The 24864-nt window shown below is 41.5% G+C and overlaps 1 protein-coding gene across 3 annotated transcripts in view; it reads right to left on the reverse strand.

The window, feature by feature from the left end:
- Positions 1-84: 84 nt before the first annotated feature.
- LOC308325846 (myosin IXb) overlaps positions 85-24864 on the reverse strand; it is a 38992-nt gene continuing 14212 nt past the window's right edge. The window contains exons 11-41 of one of the 3 annotated variants that reach the window (XM_080778562.1): positions 24505-24626; positions 22449-22590; positions 20557-20746; positions 20261-20333; positions 19464-19556; positions 19287-19326; positions 18930-19052; positions 18610-18690; positions 18354-18461; positions 18130-18252; positions 17839-17988; positions 17370-17518; positions 14727-15002; positions 14442-14523; positions 13598-13804; positions 12653-12753; positions 12473-12537; positions 11599-11783; positions 10725-10832; positions 10122-10295; positions 9488-9529; positions 9028-9139; positions 8798-8871; positions 6361-6553; positions 5364-5492; positions 4951-5056; positions 4303-4434; positions 3686-3809; positions 2810-2922; positions 2465-2592; positions 85-1227 (exon numbers count right to left, since the gene is read on the reverse strand). In XM_080778562.1, the coding sequence (XP_080634688.1) occupies positions 944-1227; positions 2465-2592; positions 2810-2922; positions 3686-3809; positions 4303-4434; positions 4951-5056; positions 5364-5492; positions 6361-6553; positions 8798-8871; positions 9028-9139; positions 9488-9529; positions 10122-10295; positions 10725-10832; positions 11599-11783; positions 12473-12537; positions 12653-12753; positions 13598-13804; positions 14442-14523; positions 14727-15002; positions 17370-17518; positions 17839-17988; positions 18130-18252; positions 18354-18461; positions 18610-18690; positions 18930-19052; positions 19287-19326; positions 19464-19556; positions 20261-20333; positions 20557-20746; positions 22449-22590; positions 24505-24626 (4029 nt within the window). In that variant the 3' untranslated portion in view covers positions 85-943. Of the gene's footprint in view, positions 1228-2464; positions 2593-2809; positions 2923-3685; positions 3810-4302; positions 4435-4950; positions 5057-5363; positions 5493-6360; positions 6554-8797; positions 8872-9027; positions 9140-9487; positions 9530-10121; positions 10296-10724; positions 10833-11598; positions 11784-12472; positions 12538-12652; positions 12754-13597; positions 13805-14441; positions 14524-14726; positions 15003-17369; positions 17519-17838; positions 17989-18129; positions 18253-18353; positions 18465-18609; positions 18691-18929; positions 19053-19286; positions 19327-19463; positions 19557-20260; positions 20334-20556; positions 20747-22448; positions 22591-24504; positions 24627-24864 lie in introns of all 3 variants that reach the window. The other 2 variants (XM_080778561.1, XM_080778563.1) reach the window with 2 other exon arrangements.

The following is a 24864-nucleotide window of genomic DNA, read 5'->3' on the forward strand; positions in this document are numbered from 1 at the left end:
TTCTACGTCCGCTCTCGTTGGTACTCTGGTCCCATTTTTGAATTGTTCAACTCATTGTATAACATTACTATTGCATGAGCAAGAAGTGATTATAATATATTTATTTAAGTTCGACACAAAATGTCAAACTCTGACGATGTTAAACACAATTATACAAAAGTCTTACCCCTTATAAAATGTGCATGCTTAAAAATCCAAAGATGCATGCATAGACAAGTTTACTTGCTAAAACTAGTCATGTGATGATGGGAAACATCTTTTCAGTCAAAAAGACCATCACTTCCTTTATAGGTCTACTAAAGAAATAGTCCATTCATCATCAACATAATCATCATATACTGTATATCACAGGACAATAGATGGAGGCAAATATACAAAATAAATCCCTAAGACACACCCTATGATAGGACAAAATATCCAGAAGACAAAATGGAGAACTGTTTCTGTGCAAAGCTTGGACATGACAGACATGACCAAATCCTCACCCCTTCCATTAGTAGCAATAGTGGTGTTAAACCTGTCCATTAGAAAGGAATCAAAAACAAGTCTGTTCAAATGTTACATAAAACATAAATGACTGATCATGAGACAAAAACGTTATCCAGGAATACTTACCTTTATAATTTATGTATATCTGGGGTGTATGTATACACTATACTCGTGTTGTGTGTAAGGGACAGAGAAGTCTTGGCTATTTGTGTTTCACCACATTACTGTATGTATAGATAAACACTGAAGGAAGATTATTTTATCTTCCTTCCTTATTTTATCTTGCATCAAATTAATATAACTCCTACAGACACGTTTTTTCCACAGCAGCTTTGATCATGACATTGGAGAAGTGAAAGTGCACAGTTCCTGTCGCCATAACACAGTTCGTCTAATCACCATTCCAGTTTTGGCAATTGCTATTTTATACACTCTGTGGTGTTCTGCCCTCACATTAGACATCATCGTCAATGAAAGGAATGTCTAGGTCATCAAAACTTCCAACAAAGCTCTTGCTAGTAAGCTGTGGCGTGGGGGAGGAATGGGTGAAGGCACTTGAGGGACTGTCTTGGTCAGTGCTGATCCTTGGTGATTGGGTCACATCTAATGACATCTCGCTGGTTGTCCATGCCCTCTCCGCATCTAGCTGGCTTATGCGATTTGTAACTCTCTCTGCCAAGTCAGGGGGTTTAGTGGGGCAGTCAGGCTTCTTTGTTTTCAATCGAACATTGACCCTTCCTGGTGTTAAAAAAACAAGAAGGAATTAGGTACCGGTACATACATATGCCCCGGCCACAACACATGTACCTCATTTATGTACATTGCCATTCTTACAATCAAAGAATGACCTCGACCTTCGGCGTAGAACCCCTCACCTCTGTATGATGTTCATTCAAATTAGAACCCAAATGAAGGCGGTAAAGTGATGATGAAATGTTAACAAGGGGGGTGGGGTATGGTGGCGCAGTCGGTAGTGCTGTCACCTCACAGCTAAAAGGGTTCAATTCCCGCTGGGGACGCTGTGGGTGCTGGGGGTGTGTTCTCTCCTCAGCGTAATCAGAACCACCCGATTTGAATGTTATCAACCCATAATCACCAGTATGTTCTTATCAAGACCATGCAATGGAGCCAGTATGGACATTTCCTACATACTACTTACCGCTAGGTGACTAGGAAATGCGGAAGTGAAATGACTGCCACCGAAGCGAAAACATTGTACTAGTGCGCTATACAACAACTTCGCATAAGTTTACTTATGTGGCTGGTTAAGACTGAGGTTGGGGTTTAGGGTTAGTAGTCGGAAAACGCGCCGTCAGACAATGGCTGACAACAACAACAACAACAACGTCAATATGTAGGAAATGTCCATACTGGTCTTGATAAGAACATACTGGTGATTATGGGTGATAACATTCGCATCCGCTATCAGCGTCCATACCCTAGGTGGTGTTGTTCTCCCCATGCCCCCTAGGATAGGTACCCTCACAAAAAAAGCGGTGATAAGAAGCGGCCGGCTCACTCCTCATGCATTGAAGGAAGCATGAGCTCAGTTCGGGTCTCTCCCTAGGTTGGCAGAGGGAGAATAGCACCCAGGATTACAGTTTAGGCATTAGCACCGGGTGAAATTGAGTTATACAATTTGTAGGATAAAAATGTAAAAAGAAAAGGTTAAAAGATAGAGTTAAAGTAACAATAACCGTGACAATGAAATTGAAAATGAATATCCTTCGGGACAATAAAGATTATTATTATTGACCTCTGACTGTGGGGTGGGCACAGAATGCTGAAACGCAACGTCATTGAAGATATCCTAGTACTGATCCTCTGCATGAAACTCAACTCCTCTACCACTTCCACCACATCTTTGGTCATTATGCCTTTGTCCATCTGGTTTCTTTTAAACATCATGTACAAACAAATGTAGAACTTTCTTCAAAGCGAGAGCAAGGTGAAAGTATCATACCTCTCTACTGACCTTCCGAATCGAGGCTCCCCAGGCGGTCGTCTAGGAGGCTCTCTGAGCTCATGGATGAAGCAGAGTCCAAGTTGTCGTTATCAGACTGATCCTGTTCCAGCTCAGGCAACCGGAACGCCAAGTCCTCCCTAGAAGTAAGGCGCACAAGGTAACATTCTAGTATTCAGCAGAAAAGCTTGCACGATGCAATAAACGTAAATATAACAATAAAATGTAATCGGGATGATAGATCAAACAATGTTTTAGCTCTTTATTCTCCAAAACATATTGTAGATATTTTCTTTGATCAACTGTAAATATTTGGACAGTACCAAAATGTTTGAATAAAAACATAATTCAACTCACTTCTCCTGCTTGATGGACTTGATCCTCTCGATAAGAGTCTCCGTCTCATTATCAGAGTCCATGTGCCGGGGAACATCCAGAACATCCAGCTTCCTGGAAGGTTTCTCAACGATCTACACAGAACAGACTCGTCAGTGCCAGCTGTGTTAACGGTTATTACTAAATCAATCGGACGTTTGCTATGATATGAAATGTTCAACACACCCGGGATATCTTTTCTGGATTAACTAACCCTAACATCCGCAAACACACTAACCATTCACACAACAATGGTTATCAATTCAATATTTCAACCCAGGATTTCCTAATCTACTGCCTTCACGTGAAAGTGTTTGCACTGCAGCATAATGCCCAATCACAAAAAAGTGCCAGTACACTGAAAATACCCTAAAGATCTGCACCCCAAATAGCTCCCATTTAGAGCAGTAATGTAATGTACGCTTTGATCAACACAGGCTCTTCTGCAAGCTGCTTAATATAATATCATTGTCCCATTATGGCACGAGTTGATGTGGACAACCGTTAACGTTGAAAACCCAGGGATAAATCTGAACCCCAAATCATGCTTTGTAATACAGGTCTCTCATCAAGTGCATTTGTAAATAACTCTTAGCGTTTGTTTTAAATGTCTCATAGCGTCAGATTAATCGGTTTCATGACAGAAACAATGTTGAAGCACACTGAACAGAAACACAGTTCACAGTGTGCTGTGAACTGTAATGTTAAAAGTATTTAAAAGTAAATTAAATTTATTCACTGTGACGAAAGCTGCCTGCCCAGTATCTGAATTGTTCTGATACAAACTAATATTTAAACATAATATATGTTGCATAGTGTTTTGACATACTACTACTGCGGGGACTTGTGTTTTCTCACCGTGTTCTGTCTCCTCAATTTGAGCTGATTGATAGCCAGGGCCTCTGCATATTCCAGTTGCTGAATATTCTGCATCTTTTCTGTGTAGCGTCTGAACTGCTCAGTGATTAGGATTTCCACACACCTGTAGACAACAAGGGGCAAGGCTTGTTTCTAAATACTGTGCACATAACTACGATGTCAACCAAACTACTACCCAATTTGATGCTTTGCATAAGTTTCACTTTACCAGGAATTTCAGGCTTTCATGGTCAGAGATGTTTCCGATTTGATCAGTGACCCCCCCAGAATAATCATGTTTGAACTGGGTACCCCCCACAATAATCATATTTGTTTTGGGCACCCCCCCACCCTGACAAACAATTGTAATGTAGGAGTTGAGGCATTACATTTTGTTTGACCCGTGAGGCGTCTCTTTCTTATATTATTTGATAATTTGGCCAATGTTTGGGCTGTTTTTATAGTATAGTTTGTTAATTACATTTGATGCAGTAATCTTTTTCTTTCCTTTCTTTTTCCCCAGGTCATAAAAAGCCCACAGGCTGAGAAGCACTGTTCTAGATGGCATAATCGCCATAAAGAATACTGGAGATAAAGGTGGGTGAAATAGGACTCACTTTGTGGTCTTGCCTACATCCTTCATGCCCAGAAAGGGGTCGTCGGTGTCAGGGGAGCGCAGGATGCAGGGGGCAAACACAATAGCAAGAGAATTTGAAGACATCCTGTTGTGCTCCTCTTCCTTGGCCACTCTGGGAAGAAAGACTCCAGTGAGGATCTCTCAGGATTAGAATAACTTTGGCAGAAGCCACAATAAACTGATACGCTAGCGCTACAGGAGTCTTTATAGGCAAAGACATGCATGTTTATTTTTATAGCACATTTTAATGTGCTTTACATAAAACATTAAGCAAAAGAAACATGTTATAGCAGGACATTTAATCCATTCAAATATTTACTCTCACATCATATTGATGGCGCAATAATAATGTGACCGCCAATGGCTTTGTACTCGCAGAGCCATTCTGCTTGTCTGTCTCTTTAAGAGTGTCAGTTAGTCGGGAGGGGGGCTTTCCATCTACTTTCACCAGCAAAACAAAAATTAAAAATAAGAAAATTCAGCAATGAGTTCAATACAAATAATAATGTAGTAAGTAATTCTTTACACAAAGCATCTCTTCCGGTGGCCCCTGACACAAAACATTTTCAGACGGGTCATTCATTGCAAACTGGGCCAATGTGCACATGTGAGAGTAATCATTCCGTACTTGACAAGGTGAAAAATGAGCCGTTCCAATGTATTGAAGTTAGCAGAGGGAAGTTCATCAAGCTTTTGATAGATGGCTCGCATTTGCTCACGCTTCTCTGGCAGCTCTGTATACAAACAAATAAGCATATAAATATAAGCAACAACTTGTCAGACAGTCAAAATTGCTAATTCAGTACTTTAACTGAATGTTACATTTAAGCTTGAAGAAGTGATGAAGATGTCTGTAGCTTTAACTCTTTGATGGGTACAGTAGGAGTGTCTGGGTCAGGAAAGTGAATAAGCTAATGCCATTAAACAAGGCAGTTCAAGATAAAGAACTAACTTGTAATTGTATTAATGTGACATAGCTGGTGAAAAACGTGTGCATTGTCAGCAAACCAGCCCCATTAAAATAAAATAAAATGTACTTGCCCACAGCATGCAGGAAGTCATTGTAGAGGTTGAAGGTCATAAGGGGGTCTGGCAGCTCTCGAAGCCAACGTTTAACCAGGCCTGCAATGGTGTGGATCGGGTAGTTCTCTAGATTTATTTCCTCAGGATCTGAGAACAATAAATAAGACACTCATTATAACATGTACCAATTCTATAAGCTGTAGCGCAGCACCCACCCACAACACCAGAGGGAGTTCAACAAAACATGTGCAACCCAGATTCGGCACAAAGGGACTAAATTAATTTCACTCCTATGCCACCAAAATGTGGAACGCCCTACCAACAGTCATTAAGACATGCAAATCCCATGACTCCTTCAAAACTGCTCTCAAAGGGCACCTACGGCCGTCTGCAATTCGAAACTGGCTCCCATAAATTCTGAATCCCCCACCCACCCCTGTTCCCCCTCACTGTATTATGTTTCTTTTCCCTTTTTACCTCCTATGATGATTTCTTGTTTTGACTATATAGTTGTGTATTTCTTGTTTTGACTATATAGTTGTGTATATTCGTACGTCTCTAAATGTTTTGATGAATTGAAAATGGTGGGCCCTATTGTAAACAAGTTTAATGCTTTATGCCTTATGGTGTCATCCACTCACAGCTAACAGTTTTTGTATTGAGTGAAATGTACTGTAATTCTGCAAACTGTTAATAAATCAATCAATGAATCAAACAAACAGTCGGTGGGTCACATCAGGAGAAGTCACGTTGTTGTTACTGCTGAACTACTACTAGACATTTTGTAGGTAGTAGGTTATCATTTGTTGAATTCTCGTTATATCACGTTAACGCTAAAACCGCCTCGACCCTTTGGTGGGGTTTGGGCCATTGAATTCCATGCGTAGAATCACTAGGGACGATGCGCGTCAACATGCAACAGGACATATCGCATCGCAGGGACAACCGCCTCGACCCATTGGTGTGGTTAGGGCTTTAAATAGCTCAATGTTCCGATAGTAAAGGCTGGTCTTACCTGTCTCCAGGATCTGGTGCAGTTCCCTGGCCCGAGAGGCGGAGCCAGACTTGCGATAGATGCCCTCCATATAGAGGCCATTCATCTCCACGTGCATGAGCATCATCTCCACCACCATGGGCACAGGGTTGATACTGCTGGTGAGGACACACACGTGCACCCCGAAGTGAAGAGAGCCGGGCACGCTGTCATCCTGTATCACATACGTGAGACGCACAAACAGAGACACAATGCAAGGAGAAGCCATTATTCTTAATTTCCTCTACTGCAGATTACTCTCGTATTTATAACATGATTTATGCATGTTTTAACGGTCATGTAAGCAATATTTTGTAAAGCATTCAATAAATAGCTCTATGTTCTTATACTGTAGTAGTGACTCATTGCTATACAGTGTTTGTTCAGTAACGGGGGTCTCCACGTCTTTCCAGCTCTTTAAACAGAAAATCCCCATATATTGAGTACACCGATGTCATCAATATTTACAGTTACAATTTAGGCATTTAGCAGCCGCTCTTAATCCAGAGAAAATTACAGTAAGCAAGAACAACACATGGTAATACATCAAATACATAAGAAATAGTCAGGAATCATAAGTAAGCTAAGAACCTAACATCTGTCTAACATTAGAATATCTGTACAATTAAACTACAGTAGGAGTCTAAATTCCCAAAGTTTTGCATACGACTGTAAGGTCGTCGAGGCTAGGGCAAGTGCCACAGAAAGTGCTAGGGGCTAAGATGGAGTCTGAAGAGGTGGGTTTTCAGACTACGATGGAACAGGGCCGGATTTAGCCAGCCCCACTATGGTGGGCAGACAGAATTTGGAGTGTCAAACCCCCGAAATGCATAGAAAACTATGCTATCATCATATCAGTTCATCTATCTTCTCCTTCTTTGACCAACCGTATGCTAACGCAATTGCCCTTCCTGACACTGCCCTCTGCATTTACCCGGGTTTGGGACAACTTGTGCAACACAGGAAATGCTTTCTCGTATGTCTTCATGTGTTTAGACACAAACAGGTCTGTTTCGTTTGGACAACATAACTTGACCAACATTGGCTTTGCAACAATGAGTCTGTTCCAGTTCTAGTAAGAGCATGCAAAGGCTCCAACAAGGTGGAGTCTAGAAATCTCTCAGAATAGGGTACAAGGCTTGATATGGCTGTCATTAGGTCTAAATTCTTCTTTGAGAATCTGTTTTCCATTTCTGAAATGGCCCTGTCGATAATAATCTTTTGAAAATAGCAAATCTACAAACTCACAATCCGTCGCATCGTGACACATGGTGAGGTTGTAGATTGGCTATTTTCAAATACCCAAAATGTATATAGGGCTGAAGTGGGTAATGTATGTTTTGTAATAATAATCCAAATCTACAAAGTAACTAGCAACTAAAGTTTTCAAATGAATATTGTGAGTATAAGTACAATAGTATACAAAGAATCCTGCAGAGTCAGCTTTTGAATATTTTGTCTGGATCTCTGCAAGAACCATGCTGGCTAATGTTGCAATTATTTCATTTTGAATACCCTTAGATGTGTATGTACTGTAGCATTGTTATTCATGCTCTTAGCAATAGCAGCTAGCTTATTATCCTTCGCTAAGGTGTACTCAAATAATAAAAAAATAAAAAAAGACCAGAAGCAATGTCATCATGATCGTCATCAGCATCGCTGTGGTGTGTGTGGTCACGTAAGGTTTCTTTTGTTCCACGGAGCCCCAACTCGTTAACACAGAGAAACTTAATAACATCTCCAATGCTTTTACCATAGTACCGGTTCTTTTCAAGTGCTGTTTTACCTACTAGCCCTGGTCCAGGGTTTACAGCGAGTCTGTCAGAGAGAGACTCGCTGTAAGCCCTGGACCAGGGCTATTTTACCTACCAGCATACTATCAACTGTCGCCCCGGTCGCCTCTCTGGACCAGGTCGCTGAAAAAAAATCACTGAAACGTATTTTCTCATTTTGTCATTATCAGGATCCCCACAACTTTTGATTGGGTGGGCAGGACGCACGTTTGGGTGGGCTGTGCCCACCCCTGCCCCCCCCCTAGAACCGGCCTTGCGATGGAAGCTTGGGAGTGAGTCTGCAGTTCTGATTGCAATGGGAAGTTCATTCCATAGTTTCTCCGCTATATACAGTAGACTCTACTGTATAGCAGAGTCACTGAACAAACACTACCGAGTAAAGATAGCAAAGATTATTAAGAATATAGAGCTTTAACTTTTTAACAGTTGTTTTGGAGGTAGGTATTGTTTTGTTGAAGATGAAGGTAATGATGTTGGTCAGTGAAATCACCATCAGGTATCATCAAACACATTGGGAGGTAAAGGCCTATTTGAGCCATATACACCATTTCTAGATTAAGTTATTCAAATACATAAACACTGAACAGTAATAATCATAGGAGTCACTCATGAATGTTAATTCCTACCTTCCTGGCACAACGTGTTGAGCAATCGGTGATGATTTTGGAGAGGCATTTCTTGTGGCATATTAACTTGCACGCTGCAAAGAAGCACATAAACAAAGATAACGGCACGATGAAAAAAACCCCAAAAGCCATTCTAGGGTCTACACAAGATCATAACGAGTCACACGCTAAGAGCTTGTAGATCGTACAGATTAGTGGGGGGTGTGGGGCTGTGCGGGACTTGAACTCACCGCTACACATGTAGGCCTTCTCCATGCCCCAGATGTAGGAGCCACACAAGTCACAGGACTGCATGATGTTCACCTGGTACGTGCTGAACATGTGGTCCAGAGGGTTGTCGGGCTGTAGGGGATCAGACAGGGATCAGACAGAATGTATCATTTACCTGCCACCATTCTAAGAGAACTAATGGTCACATCGGGGAAATGATTAAAACCCATTCTGACCCGAGATCAGATTCTAAAAATGTCTTCTACATCCTACATCCTGACAGTTTTCTGAAAAAGCTGTGTTTCGATGTCAGTCGTTCTTCGATTAAAAAAAAATAGCAGACCTACAAGCTCGTAGCGCGCCACTCGGTGGCGCGCTATGAGCTTGTAGATCTGCTATTTTTAAATAGCTAGAGCATGACATAATGCTAACACCAAAAGGGGTTCCCGCCCAAAATGGGTTAATCTCAACTGAACTTACACATTTTTCTGTTTTCCTCCTCTTCTTTGTTTTCTTGGTGGACTAAAACAAAGTTGGAGAGGATGATAAGTTAAATGATTACAATGCAGTTGCAATATGGAGTTTCAAGAAGAAAAAATGATATACTTTTACAAATGCTATTATATATCCAAGGCGCACACACCTTTCGGAGCAAAGTGAAACCACCTCCAAAAACGCCTCAATGTTACGTATTACAAACACTATATGAGAGGGTTTCAATTATGCATGAAACCTTGCTTAATTCTTTAGAGACCCTTCTCTAAAGAATTAAGCAAGGTTTCATGCATAATTCTTTTACATTTTAGTAACTCTGTAATAAAGCCATATTTTCCACTTCTATACAAGATATCTCAAAATGTATGAGACGATTGGGATGAAACTTGAATCCTAACCATTGCACTTTGGGGGGGCTGCATGATGTAGTCTCTAGTGCCATCATCAGGCCAAACTTGCTAAACTTTGCACACAAGATATCTCGAATATAAAACTTTGGAGACCATGGCCTTCCATCCATCAGTGAATATACAATATATTAGACTTGTGTTGCTTGTTGCATTTCCTACAAAAATGTAGATGTAACTTCATAGAAGTCACAGGAATGTTCTCCCTCTACCTTGACTGGGTCAGCCTCAGCTAATTTGAGCTGCCCCCTGATGAAGCCGTCCAGCACAGACTGGAACAGGTTGACCACCAGCTGGACATCATCCGTCTTCTGCTTGGGCCCAGACAGACTGCTCACTTTGTTCTGGTATCCCTTCATGAGGTCCTTGTAGGCAATTTGGGGCTTCTGTGTGCCAGTTCGCATGAGCAGAGAAATATGTCAGTTTGGTGTAACACTTTGCTTTGCGGAAAACTTAGAAGCCAGGAGCAGTCATCCTCTTATTAGCTGCCCCACCTTGCCTCCACTCTTCACCTTCATTACTTTGTCATTTCCTCCATGTCTAAGAAGTTGGTCCTTTTGTACTAGTTGGTACTGTAAATGTAGGGAGAAATATTCATAGACCAGGTTTTTAAAGTGGTCAATGTGGTGCCGACTGATTTACCATTAATTTAGTCCCGAAGGACTGTAGGTACTGTACATCCACTAAATGCAAGTATCCCAATAAAGAGAAATAAGACATTTAAGACATTGTAGCTCCCGATTCATGAAGTTCTTACTAATATAATGAAAGAAAACATGCTAATATGGAGAGAGAGAGAGAAAGGCTGAACTAACCGAGAGAGAGTACATGCTTTTAATGGTATCCCTGAACTGCATGGTGGCAGTAAGGAAGATGCTCTCCGTGGCCGACAGCTCGTTGGTTCTGCTACGAAGCTCAATCACCTTGGAGCACAGATATGAAGACATGATAAGGAGCACAGATATGAAGACATGATGAGGAACACAGATATGAAGACATGATGAGGAACACAATGACCAGATAAAACAGAAATCTACGTGTCTTAAGTGCCTGAAGAGCTTACTTCCAAATTATAACTAGGAGGGTTGTGTGGAGGATCACTCAAAAATACAGAGGATCATGTCTTTAGAAGGTGTTAATTAACCCATTCTGACCCGAGATCAGATTCTAAAAATGTCTTCTACATCCTGACAGTTTGATAAAAAAAAAAAAAGCAGATCTACAAGCTCGTAGCGCGCTACGAGCTTGTAGATCTACTAACTGTAAATAGTAAATGAGCTCATCTGTACTACATGTCTGGTCCATTTCACCGTTTCCCAAACACTGGGTCAGGGACCCATTTGTGGTTCGTGGACACATTTTTATGGGTCCCTTTATTTTTTTGTTTCTTACATTTTGTTTTAAATTATTTCAAAAAATGTAAAACCAAAAAAGAAAAAAAAAAGAAATCACTAATTTCATGAAGAAACCAAAAAAATATCTAATAAATTCCATAAATTAGAAAACAAATGTTTAGGAAGTAGTGAAAATAGCCGATCTACAAGCTCACGCCGCGCCGCGTTGTGAGCTTGTAGATCGGCTATTTTCAATAGTTTGGGTCCCGGGCCAAACGTCTAATTTCTCTTTTGGGTCACGGGCTAAAACGTTTGGGAAGCACTGCTCCATTTGACCCCAAGGTAAAGAGCTCACTTGAACGCCCAGGAACTCATCTAGGTCGCGGAGCTCCTTGGTGTCCGTGATCTCCCGCTCCAGAGAGGAGTTCCACAGCTCGACGCGAGTGGCCCGACTGATCCGAATGGTGGGGTTCCGACGCCGTCCGTTGTCCTGTGCCGTTGACTTGCGGTAGGGATGTGGTTTATAATTGGGTAATGTGCCTGCATGCAAACCATGTGAGAGAGTATTAGTTTGAACATGGTCAGGATTAATTGCACTCAATTAACAACAGGTGGGTCTGAAATTATTGCCGTTTTCCCCTTTTAATATTTTTAGGCGTGTTACTATTATTAATCCTGTGGGGGGGGGGGGAGATTCAGTTTCATCTTCACTCAGCTGATGGCTGCTCAGGTGGTCAAATTGATACATAGCCAGGCGGGGGAATCGAACCTGAGACCTTCTGTTCCCCAAGCAGCCTCTCTACCCTGCCCTCGCATGTAGATAGTAAAGAGAGATATGAAACTGAGGGCAGAGAGAGGCGAAGGACAAGAAACATAGCTCTACAGTACAGCCTGATTCAAACCAGCCACATTGCAATTATATCGTCCGAGTTGGTCAGCTACCAGCTCTGATTATGATTTTAATCTATCGCTTTAATTAAGTTGTTATTCAATATGTTTAAATAACTCTAGATGTTTGGTGTATTATGATTATTTTTTATTATGAATGAGCAGAGACTCTAAAGCTCTTAGAATCACACAAAAAAAACACTATGAAAGCCTCTCAAAGGTTTGATAAGCTCTTAGCCACTAGATGGCAGTAGTGTGGATGCTTTTCCTTTTGTAACACACCCAGGGCTTGACAGAGAAGTTTTACAGCTTCATCATAATTTAGGAAATGTTTGGTCTACCTCCTCTTTCCTCAGTTGGAGAGAATCTGGGCGTTCTTTTCTTCAGAAATTTATTAAACCAAACCCTGTAGAGAACAAAGAAATGACCTTGATGAATCCCATGCAAAAAAAAATGTATAACATTATTTGAGAAAAAAAAAGACAATGTTTGTTATAAGACATTGGCTAGAGGGGGTTTACCTCTCAGGTGTTGAAGGAGAAGAGCCTGGCTCATTAATGGGCTTAGACCGATAGGCTGGTAGACTGATCCTATTTCCCTCCGTTTCATCCGGTATGCGAAACTGTGTGATGCAAAATTCACGTCAAGACAAAATATCAATATTTCGTATCCAGTGAGTGAAGTTGCAGATGAAGCAAAGTACACTTGTTGATACTATAATTACTATATGGTTCCATATATGGTGTCCACATTCTGCACCAGAGTCCCTTGCAATGACCACACACCCATGAATCCCAGTCTCTCCCACCACCATGTTAAACCAGTAACGGGCATTAGAATGATTAGATGAGCCACTTCACCATTTGTACCAGATACTGAACCTTGCACACAGTACTTTATCCCACCACCACTTACATTTAGACTTAGTTTTATATTTTGTTTTCACATTAACTATGTCCTGCTCTGATTATGGGCTAGCATTATCCAAAATAAGGATGCTCGTGTTAGTAATGTTGTTAGGCAAGTCGTTTTAATCACGCCACCACCGTTCTCCCCATTTCAAAACTGAGATTTGCTCCTCATACAGGATGTATTAGTAATAGTCTAAAATTATTTTAGCCACAAGGAACAAACAACCTTCTCGTTTGGTTTGAGGTGACCAAAGGTACATTTATAAAACCTACGATCTTTGTTATCAGTTGTCAAAAAAAAGGTCTGAAACAAGCTGTGGAAAAGACCGCTCGCGTCCTTGCATTCTTGTTTCATTTTTTGCATGTCAGCAAAAAAACAGCAACATTTCTCAGAATCCTGGGTTGCACAGCAGAAGCTGGAAATACCCAGCACATCACAGAGTCATCCATTTGGGCCATACGGTACACGGCCAATGCGACATGCGAGGCGTGCATGCATAGAGAGCACAGCTTCAGTTATTCAAGAGTTCGTGCCTCAGGTCGGACTCGGTATACCTTGACCCGAGGCTTGAGGACTCGGATGTCCACCGCACTGGCCGAGGTCTTCATGCAAGTCCCATCGCCGTCAGGGCTCATGGGAGGCAGAGGAAAACTCCAGTATCCTTGGAGTTCCTTGGATTTACTAAAGTTAACCACCAGCCCGCTGCGGGCGTAAGCTAATCGCCGCCTGCGTCTGGGCTTCGTGCGGAGGCGCACCGCGTCCTATTTGGGCCAGGAGAGGGCATAGGCCACAGATTGGAAGACCTTCATTGTTTGAGCTCTGTGGACACTCTATTCATACTCGTCAATGGCAGGATGTAAGCTTACAGTTTATAACAAATAACGCTTCATATATCAGACAACACTGAGAGAGAATCCATTCCAATGACAAAACACACACATTTTGAATACAAAAGTTGTAACGTAATTTTTATCACAGTATTTAATATCACCGTTTTACCACTTCAATGTTATAACTCTAGAAATAGCATGAGCTAGGGCTTTAAGCAGCTAGTCGACTATTCAACTAGTCGACTAGTAAATCCACTAGTCGACCTTCTTGGTACTAGTTGACTAGTTGACGAGAAGGTTTTTGTAGGCCTCAAGATTCGCTAGATTATAGTTATAGTCACCAATGTACAGTTTTTTTTAATGTACAACTATTATTAAAAATAAATAATTTTTTTATACTATTTACATTTTTACATAATCGGTAGGCCTAGTTAAACAACTAGTCGTCTAGTGAACTAGGCAACTAGTAAAAATCAGTGAAAGCCCTAGCGTAAGCTAAAGTGAATGTAGTTAGAATTGATTCTCTGCTGATACACCATATAAACGATAACTAGATAAACGGGGGTACCTCCGATGCAGACGGGGCGCTATCGGAGCTTGAAGAGCTGATCTTGGACAGTTCGTCAACAGACATCGACTTCCCTTTGTTCCTGTGTCACAAAGTGAAATAAAAGAACAATTGTTGCCAATCGTAGAGATAAAAGTCCCCCGACAAATAAATAACAGTGATATGAGATAAGGACGAGGGACGTTCCTTTTTCTTCATCAAGATAAGCTCAGATCAGAAAAGTGTGACACTTGATGACTTGATGAAGCAGAGACGGGGGCAGAATCAGTGAGTAATACAACTTACTTTAACCCCTCCAACCGCTTGTCCCTCCGTGGCCGTCTCTCTGGACTTGGGTCATCAGAGTGATCTCCCTCGCTCCTCCTCTGCTGGATGGAGCCGCTTTGGGGCGAAGTGGGGCTAGTGGGGCTAGTGGGGCTGGTGGAGCCAGCTAGGCAGTCCAGTGGCACAGACATAGGTCTGTGGAGCGGAATGGGGGATCCACTGGCCTGCCGGGACCCCCTCCTGCTGGGGCTGTGCTGCTCTACTCCCGACTGTCTCTTCAACTCTTTCCTCTCCACGCTGTGTGCGGTCAGAGAACCAGTAATGGAGATTGCAGTAACAGTGTCTACTGTGTAGGACTTAATAAATATTAAATTGGAAACTTTACACACATAGGGTATAAATACACAGACACAATATGTAGAGTTACATTTTTTGGCCATTATCTGTGCAGGCTCACGCCACACAGATAATGGGGCAACGCAATAACCCCAGCAATGACGGGCTTTTAAGTTAAGTTATTTTTAAGTTAAGTTTTTAACTTAGCCATAACCATATAAGGAGTCCCCAAAGCAGCTATACGTCCAAATATGGAGTGTGTTGCATCAATCACAAACAAATCACTCAGCTCCATATATGGGCACAAAGGGGGGACACACGGACACACACACACAGACAGACAGACAGACAGACAGACAGACATGATCTGCTAGGTCTCATAGTAAGTGCTCACTGCGTTCGCAACAACCACCTACCTAACATCAGTGGAAATCGGCACATCACATGCCCATATATGAAGACACATGGGTATGTTTTTTTGCATTAGATTAATAACTTTTTGTCCTTTTTAATTTTGTTTTATTTATGAGAACATTACAGACTTAAATATCTAGAGTTTGTCAGTTGGAAGGGAAGACCTGTGGGGTGAAGAAACTAGACATGAAAAATGCTTTGCTCTAAAATGATAAAATAATAAGGAATTGTAAGACTGTAATAGTCCTAATATGTCATCTGGACATCGAGTTGCCCAACAATGGCAAAAATATTTTTGGGGGTGTTAAGGCTGATAAGAGAACTTGAGCAATACCTTAAGAAAAACATTATGCAATGTGTGTGATCAAGCTAAACAGACTGTAACCATGCATACAAACCACATGGGATGTCACCTATGACTTTCAATAAGAATATCATTGCCATGTGTACTTGGATTAGATTGTCGATCTCCAGCATGGGTGAACTAAACATCTACTGTACCACTCAGCTGCTACATCATCCCTCCTAACCTTCTAGGGTGGGTGATTTGTACTTCATATACTTCATTTTGCCATTTTCCGTGCACAACTAAGAATAAATCAGGCCCCAATGTAATGACCAGGGTTCAAATTTAGATTCACACTTTAGATTCAGGTTGGGTAGGCCTAGTTCATGTGTTCTGATACACATAATTAATTCAATAATATACAGCATATATATACAGTATAACAATACCTACACACATATTTTACTTTTAGTCACCTGTGTTTAATATAATAATCTCTGCCCTAAGGGCAGAGGCTACCAAGTTTAAGCAAACAGTTTTTGAAACACGCTGTATGAACTTGCCTAGAGTGTTCTTGCCCTAGTCTATTCACACTTCAAAATTCCAGACTTTTCTGATAAGTAGAAAAATTCTGATTTGTCGACCTTTTTGTCGACAAATCAGAGTGTCTTAACATAGTAGGCTGCCCTATTTTCAACCATTAGTATAGCTAATCTGTAACCAAGCAAATCTAATAAATGACTTGGCTCACTACAGCACGGTTTACCCTTTTGAAAAGATGGTCAGTTCGTTTTCTACACAACCTCCCGGTCTGTGATCAGATCAAATCAGGATGTTAGCTGAATGATTTGGCAGAGGGTCAACATGGAGCACCCAGACAGGAAAAAGAGATTCTGCATCTCAAGGGGCTGTCAAATCATCTCAATAAATTCTGACCAGTGATAGTTATCTGTACTGAGATTCCCAGAAGTCTGTTCGAAATGAAAACAAAACTCATCTCAGAGTTTATTTTATTGGCCTTTTCAGTATTCCATACTTTCTCCATGATTTTACAAAATGCCCATACTTTTCCAGGTGTGGGAATCACTAGTTCATAATTCTATACATTCCAGTTCTTCACACATTGTGTCACATATTGAATTGGCTGTTCTGGTAGTCTCGTGTTGCCAGACTGATGCCTCTCACAATTTTCAAATGCTTCTGGAAGCTAAGTAAAATATAAAGTGGAAGTGGAGACTCCTCCCCACTTCAGTTTTGTCTTTACCTCTTAAACCCCAGGGGGGGTCCAGGGGGAAAATCCGCAACATCGGAGTTGGAACCGGAGACCAAATGGGTCTCCATTGACCCGCCGAGCGCTGTTCGGAGGTTCTGAGCCGTTGCCCCCGCCGGCAGGGGCAATGGGGCTCAAGAGGTTTTAAAGTGGTGCAATTTATCCTAATAATTATCATCTAAGCATACTGTATATAGCTTGCTGCTTAGCAGAAATGGAAATACAAAATATTCCAAAGATATTTTAAAATATATTTTGTAGGTGTAGTTCCAGACTCTATATATAGCATTCGGAGATTGTGGAATTGTTGTCTGGCTACGCGAGACTACTCTTCTGGTGACAGAAGCTTATGACGTACCTCTGTCGCCCAGGGCGATTTGTAGACATCCCCTTGACATCATCCAGCTGACCAATATACTCTTTCCTCTTCAGTGAAGTCCGCCACGCAGACTGGATCACTGTGGCAGCTCGGCTCTTATTCTCTACAGCGAACTGACGCCAGCATCTCTGAAACTCACAACGTTTATCTGTCAACTCTGGGCCTTTGCAGGCAATATCTAGCAAAACTTCGATATAGAACAAAGTGGAGATCCGGGCACACTTGATGTAAAAGGAGGAAAACGTTATTGAACCGACATGTTTCGACCTATACAGTCTTTATCAGCCCTGATGAAGACTGTATACAGTAGGTCGAAACATGACGGTTCAATGCACACCTCCTGAGCACCTTGGTTGCTTCCTTGCCTCTATCTAGCAAAACTTATTTGAATATGATTGTATCTATAATCAATTAGGATTAGCATGCTGTGAGCTTATCTCAGTATCACCTGGATGAGCATGGCGGCATCTTTCTTTTGCATGAAGTGCATCTTAATCAAACATTCTCTGAACCAGCGCTGCAGGATGATGATGTTACGCATCACTTCCTTATTGTGCATTTCTTGGAGTCGCTGTCTATCCCTTTCCTTGAGGAAAACCTGCAAAGATGAACAATAGACTTTCAGCGTAGGTGAGCCCCATCTTTCAGTTTTATTACTATGCTCTGCCCATAGAGCTATACAGGAAAACAGCACTTTTTACTCTTCATAATTACAACTGGTTTGGCCACAGTTCATTACCTTGGTTTTCCCTATTTGGTAGGTGGTCGGATCCAGTTTCATTTTCAGAAGCAAGTTACTTATTTCCTCTTGTGTTGCAGCAGCGCCTCTTGGTAGCAACATTCGGAACATCGCAACAAATTCCTTTGTCAGCAAAAGAAACCGGATACAATCACATATGGAGTAGGTGGTTAAGCCCATTGTAGTGTTATTTTTACCATTACAATACATTAGTCATCGCCCACCTTAAACGTGTACTTGGCACTGTAGCCAGACTTGCGGATGCGAATGGTTTCCAGCATGCCCATGTACTTCACTTGCTCCAACACCAACTCATCATCAAAATGCATGTCCTTCTGCAAGAAAACATAGTCTGACTCTGAAGGGTTCCATTCCAAAACACTACTTGTCCATTTAGTCAACTCCTGAATATGATGAAACACATTACACTAGAGTACGTTAAATCCAGTTTGTAAGTAGCTCAGGGTAGTAACAGTTTACCTTTTCTGCATTGGAGCGTATACAGACGATGAAGAACGGCTCAGCTTTGCCAACAGTCAATAGCAGCACTTTGAGTGAAGCCTGAAAGACACATATTACAGCTCATAGTGGCTTCTTGACAGTTTGCTTCATCATTGTAAAACCAGTTATCTTTGAACATTACACGACCACATCCAATGAATAAATAGTTGCAATCTTTTCTTTCAATTTATAGTCTTAATTAGGTGAACTGAATAGTGTACTGACTCCAATCCTTTTCTTATGCAACATTCTATTTCCGCATATACATTTCCACTGTCAATGTAGAGAGGAAGACAAACCTCAAACTGTGCACTAATACTTGGGGGCTTCTTGCACTGGCGGGGACAGAGGAGGGACATGGCAGTTTGGCTGTGCTGTGTGAGACCCATGACATATTTGACAGAGCGCACGTCCATGAGATTCTGTGGAGAAACAACATGATAACAGCTCTCAGCTTTATGACTCCAAAGGTCATAAACATTGACTTCCAATGTCATAAAAAAAGCGTTAAATGTATGCAAGATGAATAAACAAGGTCTCTTTCACGCTGATGGCACTTTGGGACAAGTCTGTATATCTAAGGCAATAAACATAGCCAACAGCTGTTGGTGACAGCCTGTCGTATACTTCCAGGGCATATTATCAAAATATCATACCTTTGGGATGAGCTGTTTCGGTCGGCTGCCTCTGTTCTTCCTATGGGGGAACAAATGCAAAATGAGTGGAAATGATGGAATGATGCGGCTAAAGACAGATGTGGCATATCACCTCAATCAAATTCACTAAATGAATGTTTTCAACAGCTGAATATCAGGAGCATATGTTCCACATACTTCTTCTTCTCATAGCTGGCAAAGATGTCTTCAAAAACATCAAGAGGATGTTCATCAGAGCGATCAAAGGAGAAATCCAGGTGGAGGCTGGTGCTGTGGATATCAGAGAGACACCTTGATGAGCTGATTATGGTTTCTTTGAAACACTATTTCACTACTTCAAAACAAACAAAAAAATATCAAATAATTTAAAATAAATTGCACTCGCAGTGGTACGTCCCTGCCAAACACCACAAGAGGTCGAATCCACTGTGGTGCATCCGGCTGAGACATGCAGGGTCTACATTGAGTCTCCGCCGGTCATCAAATTATTGGCTTAGGAATGCGTCAAGAACTAAAATAATCTCCATAAATTAAACGCTTCATGGGGCGTGTAATTGAACTTGGTGACAGGTCCTTTGCGGTAGCCACCCCTTCACTGTGGAACTCACGCCCAACTCACATCAGAGCTGCCCCCACCTTCGAAACGTTCAAAAGCACTCAAAACCCACCTTTTCAGACTTACATAAATCCCCCTCCCTCCCCACACACCTTGTTTGTCTACCTTTTGGTTTCTAGTTGAACTTTAACCTTTTAGCTAGTTTCTTTTTCTAATAAAATAGTTTGTATTTTTCTGTTCTGAAAAGCGACTTTGAGTACCTTGGAAAGCGCTATATAAATTGTATGTATTAACTACGAGATCATGAATGGGACGAAAGGCAAGGAGTTGTGAATGTGCATGTATAATTGATTGTATAATTGAACTATTATATTGGGTGGCTCAGCTTAGCCTTAGGCAAAAGTTGTATTGATTGTACCTTGATAACCTGTCCACTGCAATGCTGCTCTTCCTTATGGAACCCAGCTTTCGGCTGCGGCGTTTGCTTGCATCTGTTGAGAAATTGGACATCAAAGCATGCCTAAGAATTCAAGAACACAAGCGAGGAGTACGAGAAAGGAAAAACGAGTAATGATGAAGGGAAGCACACAACAAAGTAAACACATTCACGTTGTTAATTTTAGTCTCCTAGTCTAGTGAGCATCCAAGAACAATACAAAGCAGAATTCCAGGTAAATAGACAAGGAGGAAGAATCCTGAACATGAGGCTCCTACTTGACTCTGCCCTTTGACGACCAATCTCCTTGAAGATCGCTATGATGTGGATGGTGGCTCTGAGGATGCCCCAGCGGAATGCCGCTACCGGACTGGAGCCAACCAGCTGACGGATGAACGCCCGCTTGCTGCTTCGCAACAGCACCACCATGTCAGGACGCATGTGGTCTGTGTTCTTCTCACGGAAATCCTATAAGAGAGAAGACTTGACTTTGACTTTGCATAACATGTTCCATGTATACGTTTTGTTTTTAAATCATACATTATCCAGGGAAAGCTTGCTTAGATAATGCTCTATTTTGCCACATAGTAGACATGCTTATCCAGAGTGATTTGTTACCAGCAGATCTGAACTCAATGTTCACTTTTTTTGCCAGGTGAAGCCTGGCCTATTTTTGCTCGGGTTGGCTTTGAGGACCTAGTCATGTTTGGCTGTCCCGAGTCTGAACCCATACTCTGAAATGCCGCCTAAGCCAATGGGAGTGCCTCCTAACCCCTGAAAGGCTGCAAAGCCGAAGTGTAATCGACTATGGCAACGGCAGGCAGTATAACTCTACAGTGGTTAATGTTATGAGCTAACTGGAGCTACAAAACAGTGATTGAACGAACGAAGGGGGGGGGGGGGGGGCAGTTAATGATACACAGGTCATTCTTGTTTTTTTCCTACCCTCTATGTTCTTACAAAATGCACACAATTATTTTTATTTACACCTGTGAACCTGTGATTTGACAAAGCTGAATGTGATTCTATGTTGACTGATAATTATGCAACGAGTGAATCAAATTTCCATTTAGCTGGATTGTCGAGGGGGTCATGTGGGCTACCTGTGTGATGTCATGAGTTAGGGTTCCCGTTCACACTGAGAACTATAACGATAACTATATAGTTCACCATTGTACTCGTTATAGTTGTGGTGTCAACTCTGTATTCCACTTGACTGCATTCACAGATGATTTAGCAAAGAGAATAGTGAAACACAGTAGAGCCTAGTAGTGGACAGACCAGGTTGTGCTATGGTCATAACTAAGCAGGTTTATTAAAGGTTGATTAAAATTAGTTTTGAGTTTGTCTTAACTGTTCAACAATATATTGAAAGCCAAAATGTGTCAGAGCCACAGACCGGGGCTGGCCAAGGTGGGCCGATGCCGTTAAGGGTTCGCGGCACCGTAGCCTGGGTACAACTGAGGCTGTAAAAAACTGGTATTTTCCCCACATAAGATATGCCTGTATCCGATACGCTAAGCTAAATGAAGTTCTGACATAACTAAAAGCCTAGACAACAAGTACGTATTGAGCATAATAATATTATATGCACTGGGTGAGTCGGCTATGACACTTACAAAAGTGTGAGATCGGCAGAGTAAGCAGCATGAAGTATAGCCAGCCACCAACAGGGTAAGCGGTCAAATAGTGTCAAGTCATGCTTAATTCAGTCAGTTACACATACAGTATTCACAATGAATACTGGACAACTCACCCCGGTGCTTGCCAGTTTTTCCTCCCGGAATTTTCACCAGTGAGGGGGATAACTTTGTGTTATGCTATTAGCTGTTCTTTTTGGAAAACTATAAAAAGATACTCCTGTGGAAAGGCTATATTATTTTTTACTTATATTGAACATATAAACAATTTAGTATTATTTAGTATATGTACAGTAAGGTTGCCCACTCAAATGGTACCTCGTCAGATAATCCCCACATATCCTACAACAACTTCTGTGAACAGACTTCACTGTAGTAGCTTTTCATAAATTATATTTGTACTGAGGTTGTCGTCCAGAGAGCAAATACCAAAGCTAAAGGCTGGTACGTAACATAATTATAGCAGATTAATCTGCCACCACGTCCTTCATTAGGCAAGAAATGTCTCCAGTGTTCACCAATAGCCCCACCTTGATCTGATATTTGACCTTCCCGGCAAAGTGCTGGATGACAAAGGTAGGCTCCATCTTTGTGGTTGACACAAAGAAGGGGGTGTCTTGATGCTGCTGTTTAAACCTGTCCAACAGGGTGCCATCTTCAGCCTGAGGACGGCTAAGGAAATGAGAAGAGAACCACAATATCACTTTCACCATATTTAGTATAGTATACAAAGTCTTCTGTAGCTTGGATCAATATTACACTTCTAGAGTCTTAAGTATATACACTATATATACACAGTGCAACAGGTTGAGAAATGCGTCTCATACAATATAGATGCCGAGTGTTGCTGTAGGCCTCCTCAGAGCTTGTTTTACAATTTTCTGACAATCACTTATTTAAACATCCTGTTTATTCAATTTCCTTTTGGAATAACAACAGAAATTGTGTTTCCACTGATTGCTCTCACTCAACAGTTTAATGAATATCATAATAGAACGCAGAGAGAGGGAGGATTATGCTACATATGGGAGGCTAAAGGTCCCTACACACCGCCGACACCGGGCGCGATCTTCGGATTTTTAGCAGCGTTTCTCCATCGGGTTTTCCGAAAAACACACCCAGTGTGCAACCACCTTAAGGCTCAGAGCGTTTGCTGGTGATCTGAGAATTGGAAGGTTCCTGGTTCGATCAATTGAGAAAGGATGCAATCATTCCCCTAGAGAAACTAAGGTACAACCGTAGTGGTTCTAAAGATAGATACATTATGACTTGGACCCCTTTCATAGAGTTTGTAGAAAGTATACCTTTCACTTAAACCCATATTCCCCTGTACAATCTGATACCTCACACCAAACCTGACATTGGGCGACCTCTGGTTAGAGGCCCTCAGTAAGTAGACAGTTGGATATAGAGCAATTTACTATCTAAACTGAAAGATGGATACAATGTATGTAACCTAGATACCATACCCTGATGGAAAATGCTGTTTTTTTTTCTCTTCTTACTATGTACATTAGTACTTTCAAAACTAGTTTACTAATTACTTTTACTGTCTTGTACTGTCTGTCTTTGTTTTATTTGTCTTGTTCTGACCTTGATATGGGGGGAGGGGGGGATATTTACATGTCAGATACAACAAAATGTACACATGTTTTTTTCATTTATTCACCAATAAAAATCTAAATAAAGTGTTAAAAAAAGAAAAGAAAGAAAGGATGCAATCATGTCATCCTCCGGGGGTCATGCGATGCAATGCTGTACTATACTGTCGTTGAAGTAGGACTCATAAAATGTCTAAAAGAGTCCCGTTGGGTCCTGGGACCCATTACATTGAAAACACATTTACATCACTTAGTGGTGCATTCAATTAATTGATGTGGCAATATATCGATCGAACATCCAAACGATAGGTGAATCGATCGAGAGGCTGCTGTATCGATACAGCAATAAACGGCATGAATTGTCTGGGTGACGCAGTGTTGCCAAACGTACCTCTGTTTAACGCAATGCACTCTCTTCCCAGACTGTTTGTTAGGATGTTTAGACATTTATTTTAATCTAAATATCTCTGTGGGCCTGAAAGTGCTTCATTGCATTTGTGCAACATGGTCATTATTTTGAATAAACGTTTAATCGAGATATATCGATTCGATATATTGCATTGTGGCCTCTGTATCGTGATACATATCTATCGTGAGATTGTAAGAAAATATACACCACTATCATCACTGCAATATGTAATAAATAAAAGTGTTTCAATATACATTTAGATCTAGGGTTTAAAACATGCTGTCTTGACCAATCAGAACACTGAAATATCCGTCAATAATTTTGTATTGTGGCAGCGCTTGAAGGTTTTGGACCGACCAAGAGTGGCTTATACTAGCATCTTGGTCGCAGTTACAAAAAGGTACAACACTATGCATGCAAATCATTCTATGCCATTTAAATATTCACGACTGCAGGGAAGACTGGGTGATCTACAAAGCGTCTTATGTGGGTGTAGTCCTTCCACATGTTACATAAATGTTAAGTAAAGGAAGGGGGCAGAAGAGATTCACTGCAGCCAGCCTCAACTACACATACTTGCTCTCCTCATCCAGCAGGTGGAACAGTCCAGTCGGTGTCTTGCTGATCAGCTCAATACAGCCCAGGTTGTCAGTGTAGTTTACATTATGCCAGGTGAGGCCCTCTGCCTGGTACTCCTCCTACGATAAAGAACGCAGGCAGACGCTTCATCAGAATCCAGATTCACTTTATTCATCAGCTAAAATGTATTCATCAGATAAACTGTAATGGAGGACTTTCTCTAGCTGACACTGGTGCAGACGGTACATTATAGATGTCTCGAAACTCTCTTGTCCTTCGTCTTTGGCTATTGGCAAACAAAGAAATGGTACATTATCGCTGTGGGTTGCCAGACCTCCACCAACCCATCTATGGGGT

This window comes from Protomyctophum bolini (genome assembly GCF_963924005.1).
Source record: "Protomyctophum bolini genome assembly, chromosome: 12".
NCBI lineage: Eukaryota > Metazoa > Chordata > Actinopteri > Myctophiformes > Myctophidae > Protomyctophum > Protomyctophum bolini.